At 42.7% G+C, this 17,541-nt stretch overlaps 1 protein-coding gene across 1 annotated transcript in view; it reads left to right on the forward strand.

Moving 5' to 3' along the window:
• Nucleotides 1–17,541, forward strand: part of PCSK1 (proprotein convertase subtilisin/kexin type 1) — an 84,417-nt gene that overhangs the window by 35,684 nt on the left and 31,192 nt on the right. The window contains exons 4-5 of the mRNA XM_089679137.1: nt 4,116–4,262; nt 5,938–6,014. Of these exons, the coding sequence (XP_089535263.1) occupies nt 4,116–4,262; nt 5,938–6,014 (224 nt within the window). The remainder of the gene's footprint in view (nt 1–4,115; nt 4,263–5,937; nt 6,015–17,541) is intronic.

The following is a 17,541-nucleotide window of genomic DNA, read 5'->3' on the forward strand; positions in this document are numbered from 1 at the left end:
TGATGAGTTGGACAACTGCATTTAGTTAAACGCTATGAGATTATATCGGAGCCATAAACACCTATTGCATCATTGCTTAACTCACTCTGTTGTTTTTGGAATACATCAGCTGATTCTGAAGAGTAAACTTAGCAATAGATGCATGACTAGTGCACCAGAGATAGGTTCATCCAGATCCCACTACACCACCATTACCCTTCCATACCAACCCCCCCCCCCCCTTTTAGAATTATACTTACAGAAAACATGACACCAATTTTTTGGAGTAAAATGACCAACACAGCCTTTTATTAACAAACACGTTTTAACACACCAACCATTCCTTATAACAGAAACATACAGAGTTGTTGTTGGTTTTCGAAGGCACCCCCAAAAATGATCTGAAATGCACCTGCGGACAACCATATTACACAAAGGCCTCCAGCCGCAACCAACCAGCTCGGAGACAACCATACCGTCCGCTGTGCAGCACCACCACCTTGCAGTTAAACCTTGGTTAACTGGAATGTCTCCGGGCACACCATACCACCGATGGGTCCCACACCATTATCTGTACCTCCAAGATAAGAACCGCCTCCAAAGACCAACAACCATTCATGAACCGAAATAACCCCCCTTTCCCCCCGAGAGGAACACAATACTCACCAAATAGGGAGGGCGGGAGGGAAGCTCTCTCACCAACGTCCAGCTCCGACTGACTCCCCCCACCAGAACACCCCACCCTAAGGTGCAGAAGAGCCCACCCACGCTCTCCCTCTACCAACCAGCTCCCCAGCTATACTTTACAAAGCCCCTGGCACTATACTTAACCCTTTCTATTCTTCCTCCCCACTCTAGGCCTAGTCATGCCTGCCCTGCGCTAATTCTTTTTTTCTTTTCCGCTACGGGCATTTCTTTCCTGCCAACTATTAATAAATGTGTACAAACACTTCACTTACCATGCATAAATGGTGCCAGAGGAAATTTAGAATGATTTAGCCACTTTCTTTTACTTGGAGACTAACTTCTTTTCTTTAGCCTACTGAAAGGAGAGGTTTGCACTTTCCCACTGAGGTGCTGTGCATTAATTCACGTACATTAATGCACATATTTGTGCCTGTTAATGTGATTAATGAGCTGGCAGAATGTGTCAATGCACACATTGCCATGTGGTGTGCTGTATTGTAATTTGCATCCTTTGGGAAGGTGTATTGAAGGGTGCATTCCCGCAGTACAACTTTATGAATCAAGGCACATTCATTTTGACTGCAGTGGGATTTAAAGCACTAGTCTTAGAAACAAGTGCAGACTTGACATGCAGAATACTTTATCCAAATACATTAGAGTGCATAAGAAACTGTTTACATCTTTACTCAGTTAAGGAATGAACAATGCATAACACTGAATGGAGAGGTGAGGGTCAGTATGGTTGGAAAGTATTTTTTTTTTTGAATGGAGATGCTCTTTAAGGAAGAAGTAAACCCATGGCGGTTATTGGCATGGTTCATCCAGGGTACATTCTCTGCATATTTTGCTGAGTACCATGGGTCCGACGATGCCACCTGCATTTACTTTCTTTCATTGGTGTGATTCAACAGCTGCTGGGTTTTGTCCCCATTTGCCTGCCAGTAGACCTGCCGCCTGTCAGATCTGTAGTACACAGCGTTCTGTAAATACTCCACAGCTCTGTGTCACAGGCCTGACAGGCAGTGGGTGAACTGGCAGGCAAAGACAGAAGCTGGCAGCTACTTAAGCATACAAAACAAAATAAATGTGGGAGGTTACGGCATCTGGACCCGTGGCATTTTTCTACAAATGCAAAGCAGCACCAAGGGGCGTTCCTTACAGAAAGAGAGAGGGGAATTTGTGCTGGGGCAATAATTGTATTGGGAGTCATTTTTGTTTGGGGAAGAAATTTGTCTGGCCCCTGTACATAATGCATTGCTTATTTTTGCCCCCTGTGCTTTTTTGCATTGCTTACTCTTGATCCCTGTGCCCTGTGTGTTACCTATTTTTGACCCTCACACATAGGTACTCCTTACCCCTGCGCTTTGCTCGTTACTTTTTCTTGACCCCTGAACTCTGCCCTTTAATTACTCTTGATCCATGCAATTTGTTTGTTACTTACTCTTGGCTCCTGTGCTGTGTATGTTATATACTCATGTACTTTGTGCCTTACATACTCCTGAGCTCTGCATGCTGTGCATTTTGTACTCCTAACCCCTGCACTTTACATACTTCTGACCCCTTCACTCTGTGATCTACAAATCCCTATTCCCTGCGCTTTGTACATTTTGTGTTACTGTCCCCTGTGCGTCATATACTCCTCAGCTCTGTGTATTGTACACTCCTGGCCCCTGCACTCTTTATGCTATATTTTACAGAATATACTCCTGACCAAAGAGTTTCTGGTCTTAACAGTTATGTTGCTAAGTAGTCCCCAACTATTTAAAAGTAATTCTTCTTTAAGTTAAGTTTGCAAAAAGTGTTAGCTCTGTTTCAATATTCCGTGTGCAAAAAAGCATATGTCAAGCTCAAACACACACAGATACAAACAAACACACACTGAACTGGATGGACTTGTTTCTTTTTTCAATTCTCATAACTATATAATGGAAGAGTTTAATTTTTTTTAATGATTGTGCTGAGGCTTATACATGTCTGTAAGATTATTAGTTGAGGCACAGTGCCTAAAGCATATTTTGTGGGTACAAGGACTGTTATGTGTGCATGCGTAGTACACTGCATCACTGTTATACCCAAGGGTGCCCCGGGTCCATCACAATCATAGCAACACCGCTAATGGAAATGATACCTGAATGACATGTAGTCTGCTAAAACACTGTATATTAGAAACACTTTCCTTCATTTATGAATAGATTGCTTGTTTTTACCTTTTTTTCATTCTTTGCTACCTCTCAGTGCTACTGATTCCATGCAGCCTCTTTGAAGACTGGCTGATTTACTAAAGAATTTGAGAATGAATGTTCACACAATAAATTGTGTGAAGATTCACTTCAGTTTTTCAATCATGTGAAAATAAAATCCATGTATACTTATTGCAATCTGCTCATGACTGAATAATTAAGGTAGATAGTCACACATTTTATTATGTGAAAATGTTCAAATCCTTTTGTAAATCATCCTCCTTCTGTCTACATACATGCACTCCAACGACGCCTGCATGGCATATCTCAGGGCAGGACATCTTAACACACCATGCCTCTGATATGTGTCACAGAGCAGCAACATACTGACATGCATTGTGGTACATGCACATTTTTTGGTGGGTTCTAGTGCATTTGACAGCCTATTCAAATGAATGGATTGCCTTATCACACTGCATGTTAATGCAAGGCCCTAAAAGATTAATCTGTGCAGCAGCCATCACTTGTCACCTTGAGGAGGTTCTTCAGTCAATTTTTAAACAATAAAAAAACTGTAGCTGCTGACTTTAATAAAAGAACACTTGCCAATCCTAGGATCCAGTGTGGTCCTCACACAGGCCGGTTCTTCACTGATCTTCGGTTCTCCAGCACCGCAATGCCGAGTGTGGGAAGCTCACTGTGACTCCCTGCAGCTTCACAACCTGTTCCCCACTGCACATGCACAAGCCGTCCTGCACTCTGTAAATGACCCTGCAGCCTTCTGGGACCTGTGATGTGTCCCAGAAGGTTGCGGGCAAGGAGGAGAGGAAAGAACTTCTGCTGGGATTGCCTAGGTGTTTCCAGCAGAAGTGGGGAATGGGTACCTATTAAACCTAGGTATCTGCTCCCCCCCCAAAAAAAGTTTCTATTACTTGCAAAGGAGGGGGGAGGATGAGGAAGAGCTGGACTTCCATTTTTCAATAAAATGCTGCTTTAAGGACAGCGGTTTTCAAGATCCCAACTTATTGGACATTTATTCTACATGTTTGAAGTTTTCAGCAGTCGGAAAAGGACTGTGGGCAAGGTGGGTGCCAGAGAGGATATTGCGGCGTTCCCGCGTGCTGCAACAGTCTTCAATGTGTAATATTAAAACTTGTATGAGATTTTAGTGACTGGCTTTACTTATACTTTAACAGTTTCCCATTCATTCAGGATTTTGGGTACATTATAAAATGAAATACTCTGTAATTCTTGTTTTCACGTTCACAGAGAGACACAAGAGTCAACCCAAAGTTGCCAAAGCTGGATTTACATCTCATACCAGCCTGGAGGAAGGGAATAACTGGGAAAGGCAGTGTTGTAACCGTTCTTGATGATGGGCTGGAATGGAACCATACAGATATCTATGCAAACTATGTATGTTTACATTTCTAATTATATCAGTTACTATCTAATACTTTCTCTGACTTTTGTGAAAAATGTGTGGCTAAGAAAATATAATGTTAAAATTTTCCTGTATGCACTATTTCCCTTAGGGTCTTCACATTCATTCACTAAATGAGGTTTAATGTTGATAAATGTAAGGTTATGCACTTGGGGGCTAAGAATATGCATGCATCATACATACTAGGGGGGGTACAACTGGGGGAATCAATGGTGAAGGATCTGGGAGTTCTGGTAGATCACAAGCTTTATAATGGCATGCAATGCCAAGCTATGGTTTCTAAAGCGAACAAAATTCTCTCTTGTACTAAAAGAGGTATAGACTCCAGAGAGAGAGATATCATAGTACCCCTGTACAAATATGCAGTTCAGTTTTGGGCACCAATTCACAAAAAGAACATTGGGGAACTGGAGAAAGTACAGAGAAGGGCAACCAAACTGATAAGAGGTATGGAGGAGCTCAGCTATGAGGAAAGATTAGAGGAACTGAATTTATTCTCTCTTGAGAAGAGGAGATTAAGGGGGGATATGATCAACATGTATAAATACATCAGTGGTTCATATAGTGAACTCGGTGTAGAGCTATTCATCCTGAGGTCATCACAGAGGACAAGGGGGCATTCTTTATGTCTGGAGAAAAAGAAATTTAATCTCCAAACACGGAATGGTTTCTTCACAGTGAGAGCTGTGAAAATGTGGAATAGACTCCCTCAAGAGTTGGTTCTGGACAGCTCAGTGGATTGCTTTAAAAAAGGCCTGGATTCTTTCTTAGATACACAGAATATAACTGGATACTAACATTTATAGGTAAAGTTGATCAAGGGAATATCCGATTGCCTCTCAGGGAATCAGGAAGGATTTTTTTTCCTGAAGGAGCAAATTGGATCATGCTTTGCTGAGTTTTTTTTGCCTTCCTCTGGATCAACTGTGGGTATAGGATTATAACTTTTATTTTTTGTTAATGGTTGATCTGGATGGACTTCTGTCTTTTTTCAGCCAGACTAACTATGTAACTAGTCACTACTCTGTATTCATGGAGGAAGAGTGTTGTCACCGTAGGGCAGGAAGTGCATTAGGGCTACAGAGCACTCCCTCCTCATCTCCATAGCATAAGGTGGAGGTGTTCTGTAGTACACAGAGGTAAACCAGTCAGAGCTGGTAATACTACTAATGATAAAAATGCAAATGAGTGCACAGGACAGCACTGGATTTCAACAGCTATTTTTTCATTATTTTGATATATGGGACAGATATAACTAATTACTTTCAATTGTATATTTAACAGACCCAAAGGGGTAAATAAGAAAAGTTAAGTATTAGGGTTTACATACACGTTAATCCCACATTAACCAAGGTGGCCATTAGACTTTAGGAAAAAGTATCAGTTTGTAATTGTTGAGGCTAAGTGCTGTGCCTTGCACCCTGCTTCCTAAGGCATTAGTCAGGTGCCATTATAGGTTCAGTCCTCACAAACAGGAGAGTATAGATTGCTATAAGAATGTACACCAAATTTTACCCTAATTTTCACATTTCTGGAAAGCAAAATGCATTGGTTACAATGAAGGCTCAGTTTTTGCCACTGAGTAGACTGCAATACAAACTGGAGGTTATGCTTTACATTATCCTAACGTGATGCTTTGTATTTCAGGATCCAGAAGCAAGTTATGACTTTAATGATAATGACAAAGACCCGTTCCCAAGATACGACATTACAAATGAGAACAAGTGAGTATCCATGGTAACACTTATTACGCTGTTCTGCAACCTTCTGCAACAAACAGACTAATTCAAAGAACATGTTGTAACATTTAAAAATATACATATGGCTGTTTTACCAACAAAAATGTAAACAGTTCTTTTTAGGCATTGTTGCTAATTTGAACAGCTGCTATAATTTGTCATTTATAGCCACATTTCTCTGCTTTGTTAACCACTTTCCTTCCAGAGGGTTTACCCCCCTTCCTGATCAGGCCATTTTTCATGATACGGCACTGCGTTACTTAAACTGACAATTGTACAGTCATACAAAGCTGTACATATATGAATAGAGCTTTCTTTTGGTGGTCTTCGCAGAGGCGTCCCTAGGGTTGGTGTCACCCGGTACGGTAACACTTGGTGACACCCCCTCCGACAATCCCCGCAGAATGGATCAGATCTGCGGATGATTATTATTATTATTATACAGGATTTATATAGCGCCAACATTTTGCGCAGCGCTTTACAATATAGCAGGAGACAATACAGCAACAATACAGTTCAATACCAGAGGGATAAGAGGGCCCTGCTCCTTGGAGCTTACAATCTAGGAGGGAGGGGCTAGTGGTACAAAAGGTAGTAACTGTGGGGGATGGACTTGGACGGGTTGGACGAGTAGAAGATTCCATTATTAGCTGAGGGCAGGATAGGCTTCCCTGAAGAGATAGGTTTTCAGAGATCGCCTAAAAGTGAGCAGAGTAGGCGATAGTCTGATAAATTGGGGTAGAGAGTTCCAGAGGATGGGGGAAGCTCTGGAGAAGTCCTAGAGATGAGCATGGGAGGAGGAGACAAGGGAGCTAGAGAGTAGGAGGTCTTGCGAGGAGCAAAGAGTACGGTTTGGGTGGTATTTGGAGACAAGATCGGTGATGTAATTTGGGGCAGAGTTATATATGGCTCTATATGTTATTGTTAATGTTTTGAATTTCATCCGTTGGGCAATGGGAAGCCAGTGGAGAGATTGGCAGAGAGGGGTGGCAGATACAGAATGGTTAGTAAGGTGGATGATTCTGGCAGCAGCATTCATGATGGACTGAAGAGGGGAAAGCCTGCGATTAGGTAGGCCAATGAGGAGGGAGTTACAATAGTCAAGGCGAGATATAACCAGGGAGTGAATAAGTTGCTTAGTGGTTTCCGAGGTTAGGAACGGCCATATCTTGGAGATGCTGTGGAGGTGAAGTCTACACGATTTGGACAGTGATTGGATTTGGGACTGAAAGGACAGATGGGAGTTTAGGATTACACCTAGTACCCTGGCATGAGGGGAGGGACTGATGATTGTGTTATTGATCTTGATGGAGAAGTCAGGGGAGGGGGCATGGGCTGGGGGGAATACCAAGAGCTCAGTTTTGGAAAGATTGAGTTTGAGGAAGTGGAGTGACATCCATGCCGATATGTCACTTAGTAGGTTAGTAATGCGAGAGGAGACTGAAGGGGTGAGGTGAGGGGTAGAAAGATAGATTTGTGTGTCATCAGCATGGAGATAGTACTTAAAGCCATGGGAGAAGGGGCCCAAGGACAGAACCTTGAGGGACCTTTACAGAAAGAGGGAGTGAAGAGGAGGAGGCAGCGTTATAGGTAATGCTGAAGGAGCGCTGCGATAGGTAGGAGGAGAACCAGGAGAGAGCAGAGTCTCGGAGGCCAAGAGAGTGGAGTTTTTTGAGCAGGAGGGGATGGTCAACCTTATCAAAAGCTGTAGAGAGGTCAAGTAGTAAGGATATGGAGTAGCGGCCATTGGTTTTAGCTGTTAGTAGATCATTAGCGAGTTTTAGTAGGGCAGTTTCAGTGGAGTGGAGTGAGCGAAAGCCAGACTGTAAAGGGTCAAGAAGGTTGTTGTCGGTGAGGTGGGAGCTCAGGCGATTGTAGACTAAGCGTTCTAGGAGTTCAGAGGTAAATGGCAGCAGGGGGATTGGTCTTAAGTTGTTCAGGTTGGTGGGATCCAGGGAGGGCTTTTTAAGTATGGGAGTGATGTGCGCATGCTTTAGAGGGGAGGGGAAGGCACCAGTAGAGAGGGAAAGATTGACGATGTGAGTGAGGGAGCATAGGATGGAAGAAGAGGGTGACTGTAGTAGTTGTGAGGGGACAGGATCCAGGGGGCAGGTAGTGAGACGGGCTTCTGAGAAAACCTTAGTGACCTCTTCGGTAGTAGCAAGGTCAAAAGAGGAAATTGTTGAGGGAGGTTTAGTATAAGGTATGCTAAGTGGGATGGATGTCTGTGAGTGGCGATGCCCCTACGAATTGCATCAATCTTGTTTTTGAAATGATTTACAATCTCGTAAGCAGTGAGTGAGGTACTGGGTGGAGGTGGAGGTGGAGAAAGTAGAGAGTTAAAAGTAGAGAAGAGACAACGAGGACTGGATGACAAGGTATTATTAAGAGTGACAAAGTAAGCTTGTTTGGCAGCATGGAGGGAGGAATTGTATATTAAGAAAGCAGATTTATATAGGGTGAATGCTTGTTGAGATTTAGTTTTACACCACAATCGCTCCAGCACATGACTATGTCGTTTAAGATTTCTGGTGTCGTCAGTCTGCCAAGGTTGTATTGGTCAGGGCCTGATGCTTCGTGTTGCTAGAGGAGCAAGTGAATCTAGTGTGGATGAAAGCGAGCTGTTGTAGACAGCAGTGGCCAGGTCAGGGCAGGACAGGGGAGAGATTCTGTTATAGAGTTGGTCAATTGCAGAGTGGAAGGGAGCAGGGTTCAAGTTGTGAAGGTTTCTGCGGGTAATTGTTTGCTGCTTGGAGGGATAGGTATTTGAAAATGAGGAGACTGTGAAGGTGATGAGATTGTGATCAGAGAGAGGAAAGGGGTGTTTGTGAGGTTGTAGGGAGTGCAAAGATGGGAGAAAACAAGGTCTAATGTATTCCCATCAGAGTGAGTGGAGGACTGTGTCCATTGTGCTAAGGCAAAAGATGAGGTTAAGTTGAAGAGTTGGGATGTAGCCGGGTTGTTGACATTAATAGGGATGTTAAAATCTCCGAGAATGATAGTGGGTAGTTCAGAGGAGAGAAAGTAGGGTAGCCAGGTGGAGAAATCATCAAGAAAGCGGGACACTGGTGCAGGAGGCCGATAGATCACTGCAATCTTCAGAGAAATGGGAGAAAACAGCCAGATGCAGTAAGTCTCGAAAGAAGAGACGGATAGAGAGGAAGGGTTAGGGAGGACTTGAAAGGTGCTCAGTGGGGATAGAAGCAAACCAACTCCATCCCCATTTCGACCACTGGGTCTGGGTGAATGGGTCCAGAGAAGGCCTCCATAGGAAAGTGCTGCAGGAGAAGAAGACTCTGCTGCTTGAAGCCAGGTTTCTGTAATTGCTAGTAGGTTAAGGGAGCGGGAGACAAAAAGGTCATAGATAGAGGTGAGATTATTACAGACAGAGCGGGCATTCCAGAGTGCACATGAAAAAGGGAGGGTGGTTTTTGGGAGCACGGGGACGGATATTAAATTGAGGGGATTCCCGGAAGAAAGAGGATGCCTGGTGTGGGGGTGAAATAGTGGAGGACCAAGGTTTGGGGAGATATTCCCAGAGGTTAGGAGAAGAAGAAGGGTGAGGAAAGTAACATGGGAGCGGGATGTACACGAGTGCACATGTCTTCCAGTCCTGGTGTTTGGGTCAGCAGGAGAGTAAAGTATCAGCAGGAGGTGATGAGAGCAGTAGTAGGGAGATGGTAGCAGTGAGGGTGAGATGTGTAATCTTTGGGGTGGAGCAGAGGGGTAAAGAAGTGAGATTTTGGGAACGCAGGATAGTAATATGAAAAGGAGGAGTAGAGGGGACATGTTACAAAGGTACACGGAGTGGGACTCAGACTTGTAGGAGATGTTTCCCAGGGTGTTTGCTTGCAGTCAATCCAGCATTCAGTAGAGTTTCTTGTTGTTGTATCTTCCTGCTGCTTGAGTTACCCTGCTTTAGTTAAACTGCTGTTTTCAACTGCTTCTTAGCACTCCATCAAAAACAGCACTCACGCAGAAACCAGCACCCCATCTGTGACTATGCCCCCCGATCTGTGACCACCCCCCTTGAGCTGATCTAAACTTATAGGGAGATGGTCAAATGAGCACTCTTCTCCACTCCAATTAGGAACTGATAAGGATCACATGAATTTGAGGGGATGTTTCTTAAACACAGACCAGACACAGGCCACAGTCATAAAAAGAGTGCAACAGGAGGTGAGAACTAATGAACAGACAAAAATATATACACTAGTTGTTCAGAGATAGTAGGAGTCTATGTGTTGTTGTAGTTGCAGTTTAGAGTGGAGAGAGCAGACAGCAGCAGTTTACCCAGAGATACCAGGAGTCTATGCGTTGTTGTAGTTGCAGTTTAGAGTGGAGAGAGCAGACAGCAGCAGTTTACCTGTGAAAAGCAGGGAAGCCATGATTAGACTGCTGTGTTCAACTGCTTCTTAGCACTCCATCAAAAACAGCACTCACGCATAAAACAGCACCCCATCTGTGGACTCTGATCCATTATGCTCAATACGCAGATCCGATCCATCCTGCGGGGATCGTCGGCTTTCTTTATAACTTACCTTTTCGTGGAGCGGGTCCGGTGTCACCCTATGCGGTTGGTGTCACCCGGTGTGGGCCGCACTCCCCACACCTGCCTCGGGACGCCACTGGGTCTTCGATCACCTCTGTGTTTTTATTTTTTTGTGCTATAAACAAAAACAGCAACAATTTTGGAAAAAAACTATATTTTTGACAATTTGCTATAAACCATATCCAATATAAAAAATTTAAAAAATCTAATTTCGTTTAGGCCAAAATGTATATTGAAAACCTAAATGTTGCGCTACAAAAATATAAACATAATTATACAACAGTAAATCTCCAACTTTGTGTCATTATTCATGTGCTTAATTTAAAATACCCTGTGTACCATGTGACATGATTTAAGCAACTAAAAATGAAAATTAAATGAAAGTACTCAGTAAATCAATCTGATAAATAAATGAATAAATAAATAAAAATAGTGACAGTCCAAATTAGTTAATGTGATAAATTAATAAATAAATAGTGACAGTCTAAATTAATATATGTGATCCAAACGATATCTGTATTCCTTGTGTGAGTCCCTCCGAATTATATTATTACTATGCGCTCACCTCAATGAAAGCCTAATATATATTTAGGCAAACATAACTTTGTGTCCTTGTTTGTGATAAGGTGTTTTCAGCTGCTGTGCATTTAGGTTCTGCTGGATTATGGATATCCCCTGGAGTTTCCTAGATAATCCAATCCTTATTTGCAGGTATGGATGCAGAGACCTCTCCCTCCTTGTGTTGCAGGGTTACTCCTCCATCCCTCCGTTTTCTCCTTAGCTCTTCAACGTTTTAAATATATGAAAGAAAGGAAATATAGTGCCTTATCCTTTTAAAAGCTTTTTAATTAGTGCCCAGTATACATTTTGCACTCACATTATAAAAACAGATAACACACTTTATAATATCAAACAGAGCCTCCTCTGTGTGTCTGCCGCACACAGCCTATACTCGCCGTCTAGTTTTCGGGTGCGTTGTGACGTCAGAGCCCCTCCCCTATGCGTTGCTCAATCGGGTCACGTGGCTTCGTCAGGGGGATGTGATAGGACATTCCTCTCACCCATAGTACTTTATATAGCTGCTCTGCGCCATTTTCATGTAGTTCCCCTAATCGCGGCTATCTTTTTGGGGTCAGATTATCATTACAATCATTGGCATTTACATCTGTTGTTGAAATAGCAACTGTGTAACTATTTATAAATACACTTTATCTTTTTACTCTGATACGTCTCACTCTGCTAGTCGGACATATAAGATGTGTGTGGCTCCCCAGATGAAGGTTAACATTTACTAGTATTATTATAAAATATATTTACAATATATATAACATCAAACTATATGACTAAATAACATATAAACTTTAATTATAGTTAATTTTACCTAAAACATATTAAAATCCAATGTATGTAATTAAAATTGAAATATAAATTATGGAAAAAAATAAAATTAAAAAATAAAATTAAAATAAATGAAATATAAAAATTAAACAAAATATAAAAAAGGAAAATAGAATTATGTGATAACATTCTAATATTGAGATAGCAAATTTATTTTAACATATACATACTGCCATGATGTCTGATTTTATGTATATGTATCCTCCCCTGAAATTATTGTAGGAATAGACTATTCCTAAATAACTAATGATTATGTTGGTTAAGAGATCATGGTATCTACTAAAGATCAATAAGCACTGTGTAGGAAACTACATTCCCCCATTTATCTATATGTATACTAATGTTTAATCATAATCCACCCACTTAATGAATTTATAGTACTACCATCTCCCTTTTATATATATTTAGATATTCCATACATCAATTCTAAACTATATAGGGTACCTATTTTGAATGTTATAACTTACTTACACCTACTTTGTTTATTTTGAATGTGTCTAGCATCTGGGAACTCGGGCACTGCCCGAGGGCCCGGGGCCAGTGGGGGGGCCCATCAGGGTTGCCAAATTCAGTAAGTTCAGGGACAGTTTGTAAAAAATTGTGATTTTTGTGCAGTTTGTGATTTTTACATCTGTCCCTGAATGTTCTACGGACATTCAGTGTCTGTAAAAATCAGAGGCTATAGTTGTTCCGCCTCTCCACTGCCCCCTCAGCCAATCGGAACACACTGTACCCGCCCCCTTCCCCAACGCACCTTACTTGACCTTATCACAGGAGGTGTAGGGGCGAGAGAGGGGGTAGTAAACAGTCTACAGGGGGGCCCGAACTTTAGCCTGCTAGGTACATTGGCAGAGCTGAGCAAAGTGTAGTCTTGTCGATGGTGGGAAGGAGGTGGGGAGAGAGGCTGTGTTCCCCAGTATTAAGCAGGGGCGGACTGACAACTCATAGAGTCCCCGGGCAATAGGGGATCATGGGGCCCCTGTGTCCTCACCCACACTCAAACCACACCCAAAAAAGCCTATGAAAGGTACCAGGGCCATCTCATGGGACCCCCTACTGATCCTGGGCCCTCGGGCACTGCCCGAGTTCCAAACTGGTCAGTCCGCCCCTGGTAGTAAGGCTCCTGGTTCTGAGGCTGGCAGATCAATTTTCTGTGTGGGAAGAACTGCACTGCTTCTGGAGGAAGGACCTGTTGTGAACTTCCCCAATCTCTGCTCAGTACCTGCTTACCAATACACAGGCACAGCCTCCTCCCCTCATGCAATACCACCTCCTGTGTCTTTGAGCTGCTGGGACACCACAAGTCCCAGCATGCCAGGAGCTGAGGGCAGCAGCAATGTATTAGACCAAGCTGATTTTTAGATGAAAAGTGCTGGTGTGTGTTTTTGTTTCTGTGTGCATATATATAGTGTGTGTGTGTGTATATATATATACTGTATGTGTGTATACTGTAAGTATACTGTATATACAGCGTGTCTGTGTTTGTGTGTGTGTATATATACTGTATGTGTGTTTGTATACTGTATATAAAGTGTGTGTTTGTGTGTGTGTATATATACTGTATGTGTGTTTGTATGATCCACGTGTGCCCACTGCCAATCAACAGAAGTCGATCTACCGATTGATTTCTGCTGAAAAGATATGTTAGAAAAAAGCCACTCGATTAGTTGCCAACTGTCCATACATGTCCATAGACAGGAGAAATATGCCCATAAAAAAACCAACTTGGTCTCATTCTGAGCCAGCTGAATGGTGAACTGCTAAGCTTGGCCACTGATCTGGCAGCAGGGCAGGTCTGGGTGTTCACCTCTGCGATGACATCATGGCACCCATCAAACATAGCTTTTGTTCATATGCCCCACTGCCTGATTCGAGGCCGAGCATGGCAGTTCACCATTCAGCTGGCTCCACAATTGCACATGTGCAGTTCAGAGCCAGCAACTGGATTGTTTTTAAAAGCCTTTTATTTCCCACTTGCCTGCTACACCAAGGACCAAGATGAAAAGGCATATGTAAGGTGGCACTGTGGGGGCTCTGCTGCAAGGTGTCTCTCTGATGTAAGATGGGACACTGATGTAAGGGGGGACTCTGGGGGCTGTGCTGCAAGATGGCACTGTGGGTTTTCTGCTGCAAGGTGTCTCTCTGATGTAAGGGGAGACTCTGGGGGCTGTGCTGCAAGATGGCACTGTGGGGGCTCTGCTGCAAGGTGTCTCTCTGATGTAAGGGGGGACTCTGGGGGCTGTGCTGCAAGATGGCACTGTGGGGGCACTGCTGCAAGGTGTCTCTCTGATGTAAGGGGGGACTCTGGGGGCTGTGCTGTAAGATGGCACTGTGGGGGCTCTGCTGCAAGGTGTCTCTCTGATGTAAGGGGAGACTCTGGTGGCTGTGATGCAAGATGGCACTGTGGAGGCTCTGCTGCAAGGTGTCTCTCTGATGTAAGGGGAGACTCTGGGGGCTGTGCTGCAAGATGACACTCTGGGGGCTCTGCTGCAAGGTGGCACTCTGATGTAAGATGGGAAGCTGATGTAAGGGGGGACTCTGGGGGCTGTGCTGCAAGATGGCACTGTGGGGGCTCTGCTGTAAGATGGGACACTGATGTAAGGGGGACTCTGGGGGCTGTGCTGCAATATGGCACTGTGGGGGCTCTGCTGTAAGGTGGCACTGTGGGGGCTGCACTGCAAGGTTGCACTCTGGAGGCTGTGCTGCAAAGTGGCATTATGGGGACTGTGATGTAAGGGGGACTCTGGGGGCTGTGATGTATAGGGAAAATTCTGAGGAGTTTGATGTAAGGGAAGACTCTGATGTGAGCATGGCACTCATCCTGACTCCTGCACTCTATAATTTATACTTTACTCTATACTTTATACTTTACATAGAACTGATGAAGTTCTTCTGTAAGATAGGATCAGTAAGACAGAACGATCCTTTTTTTGTGCATAAAAACATACCATGAAAATGTTTATTATAAGAACAAATGATCCTTTGAGATTTATTTGTGTCTGTGAGACTGTCAGTTGTCATACAGTAATTAGTATTTTGTGGATAAAAGGCCTGTGGTATATGTGTTCAGTGTATACAGCAAACAGATTCTGTTCAGTCCTCCTTTAAGATTCTCCCACTGACTATGCCCATTGTTCACCACTGCGCTCTATACGTGCCGCAGGCATCATCTCCTTGGTAGGGGCCCCAGAGCATTACTTTTCCCAGGGGTCCATGATGCTGTTAAAGTGGCAATGCCCATGAGAGGCTCCTGATCCCTTTATTGAGTCTCCAGCTTTAAGTCTCCTTCCACTCTGCATGTCACCAAGCTCGGTGCCCCTCCTTGCAGGCCTGCTGCATTAATGTTGCTTCACAAGAATGGCTGCTGCAGGGCGGCCATCTTTAAAACTGGGGCCCCATGATTTACTATTGCCCGGGGGCCCCATGAGTTGTCAGTCCGCCCCTGGTGTCTATCGATTTATCTATACTGAGTGCACTTAATTGCATCAACTTGGGAGGCAGATTAAGGTATCTACTACCTCTTAATAATGATCCTTTAAATAATTTAATTAGCATAAGGTGTATTGTTGTACTCCTTCATGCCATAGATAATTGCTGATATACCACATTGATACTAAGTTAATAACAAAATTAACTAAAAATCGCTAATAAAACAAGACAGGTCAAATTCTTTGTTCAAACCCCTAGGTGCTAAACAACCCATTTCATAGATCCATTGTGATTTTTTTTTACTAATTACTCTCACAGTATTATCACCTCTCCAATGTTTTATATGTTTTTCTATACCCCAAAATTCTAAATTCTAAATGCCAATGATTGTAATGATAATCTGGCCCCAAAAAGATGGCCGCAGTTAGGGGAACTACATTAAAATGGTGCCGAGCAGCTATATAAAGTACTATGGGTGAGGTGAATGTCCTATCACATCCCCCTGACGAAGCCACGTGACCCAACGCATAGGGGAGGGGCTCTGATGTCACCAAGCACCCGAAAACTAGACGGCGAGTATAGGTTGTGTGCGGCAGACACACAGAGGAGGCTCTGTTTGATATTATAAAGTGTGTTATCTGTTTTTATAATGTGAGAGCATAAGTATACTGGGCACTAAATAAAAAGCTTTTAAAAGGATAAGGCACTATATTTCCTTTCTTTCATATATTTAAAACGGTGGAGAGTTAAGGAGAAAACAGGAGAGGGATGGAGGAGTAACCCTGCAACACAAGGAGGGAGAGATCTCTGCATCCATACCTGCAAATAAGGATTGGATTATCTAGGAAACTCCAGGGGATATCCATAATCCAGCAGAACCTAAATGCACAGCAGCTGAAAACACCTTATCACAATTAAGGACACAAAGTTATGTTTGCCTAAATATATATTAGGCTTTCATTGAGGTGAGCGCATAGTAATAATATAATTCGGAGGGACTCACACAAGGAATACAGATATCGTTTGGATCACATATATTAATTTGCACTTTCACTATTTATTTATTAATTTATTTATCACATTAACTAATTTGGACTGTCACTATTTTTATTTATTTATTAATTTATTTATCAGATTGATTTACTGAGTACTTTAATTTAATTTTCATTTTTAGTTGTTTCAATCATGTCACATGGTACACAGGGTATTTTAAATTAAGCACATGAGTAATGACACAAAGTTGGAGATTTACTTTTGTATATTTATGTTTATATTTTTATAGCGCGACATTTAAGCTTTCAATATTTATGGTTTAATAACACATGATTATGACGATGTGTATTAATGTCAGCGAACCACACTAATAAGAATATAGCAATTTATTCACTTTTTTAGTGGCTCACAAGTACAATTTATATATTTAGTCCAAGATGTATTCTGCTACATGTCTTTGCTAAAAAAAAATCCCATTATGTGTATATTAATTGGTTTACGTGAAAGCATCTACAAATGGCGGTATATATACTGGAATTTGTATTTTAAATTTTTTATACTAGTAATGGCAGCGACCAGCGACTTATTGCGGGACTGCGGCTGGCATTCTGACATTCTGAGGGGAAAAGACTAACTGCCACTGACATCCCAATGACACTAATATAGCGATCAGTGCTCATAAAAATCACTGACAGTGTACTAATGACACTGGGCAGAAAGGGGTTAACATCTGGGGAGATCAAAGGGTTAACTGTATGCTGTGTGTGTTTTACTGTAGGCTGTATGTGCTGTGTGTTTTAATAGGGAAACATGCTGTTATGTATTCCTCTGCTGTGCAGAGAAATACACAGCAGCATGTTATTGCTGGCAGGAGAGAGACCTGTGTTGTTTACACACAGGTCTCTCTTCTGTCAGTGTTACTCGGCAATCACCGTGTGCCAGCGGGGAATCTACGGCCAGGACCCGGTGATTGACATCTGTAGCAGCCAATGGCGGAGCGGGTATTGCAGAATGCACACCTCTTACCCGGAAATGAAAATTTTATATATATATACAGTATATATATATATATATATATATATATATATACAGTATGTGTGTGATTTTGCACAGCCCTGCCACCCTGTATCAGTAGTTCTA

Source organism: Staurois parvus, unplaced genomic scaffold (assembly GCF_062004578.1).
Source record: "Staurois parvus isolate SC_StPar_1 unplaced genomic scaffold, SC_StPar_1.0 ptg000218l, whole genome shotgun sequence".
NCBI lineage: Eukaryota > Metazoa > Chordata > Amphibia > Anura > Ranidae > Staurois > Staurois parvus.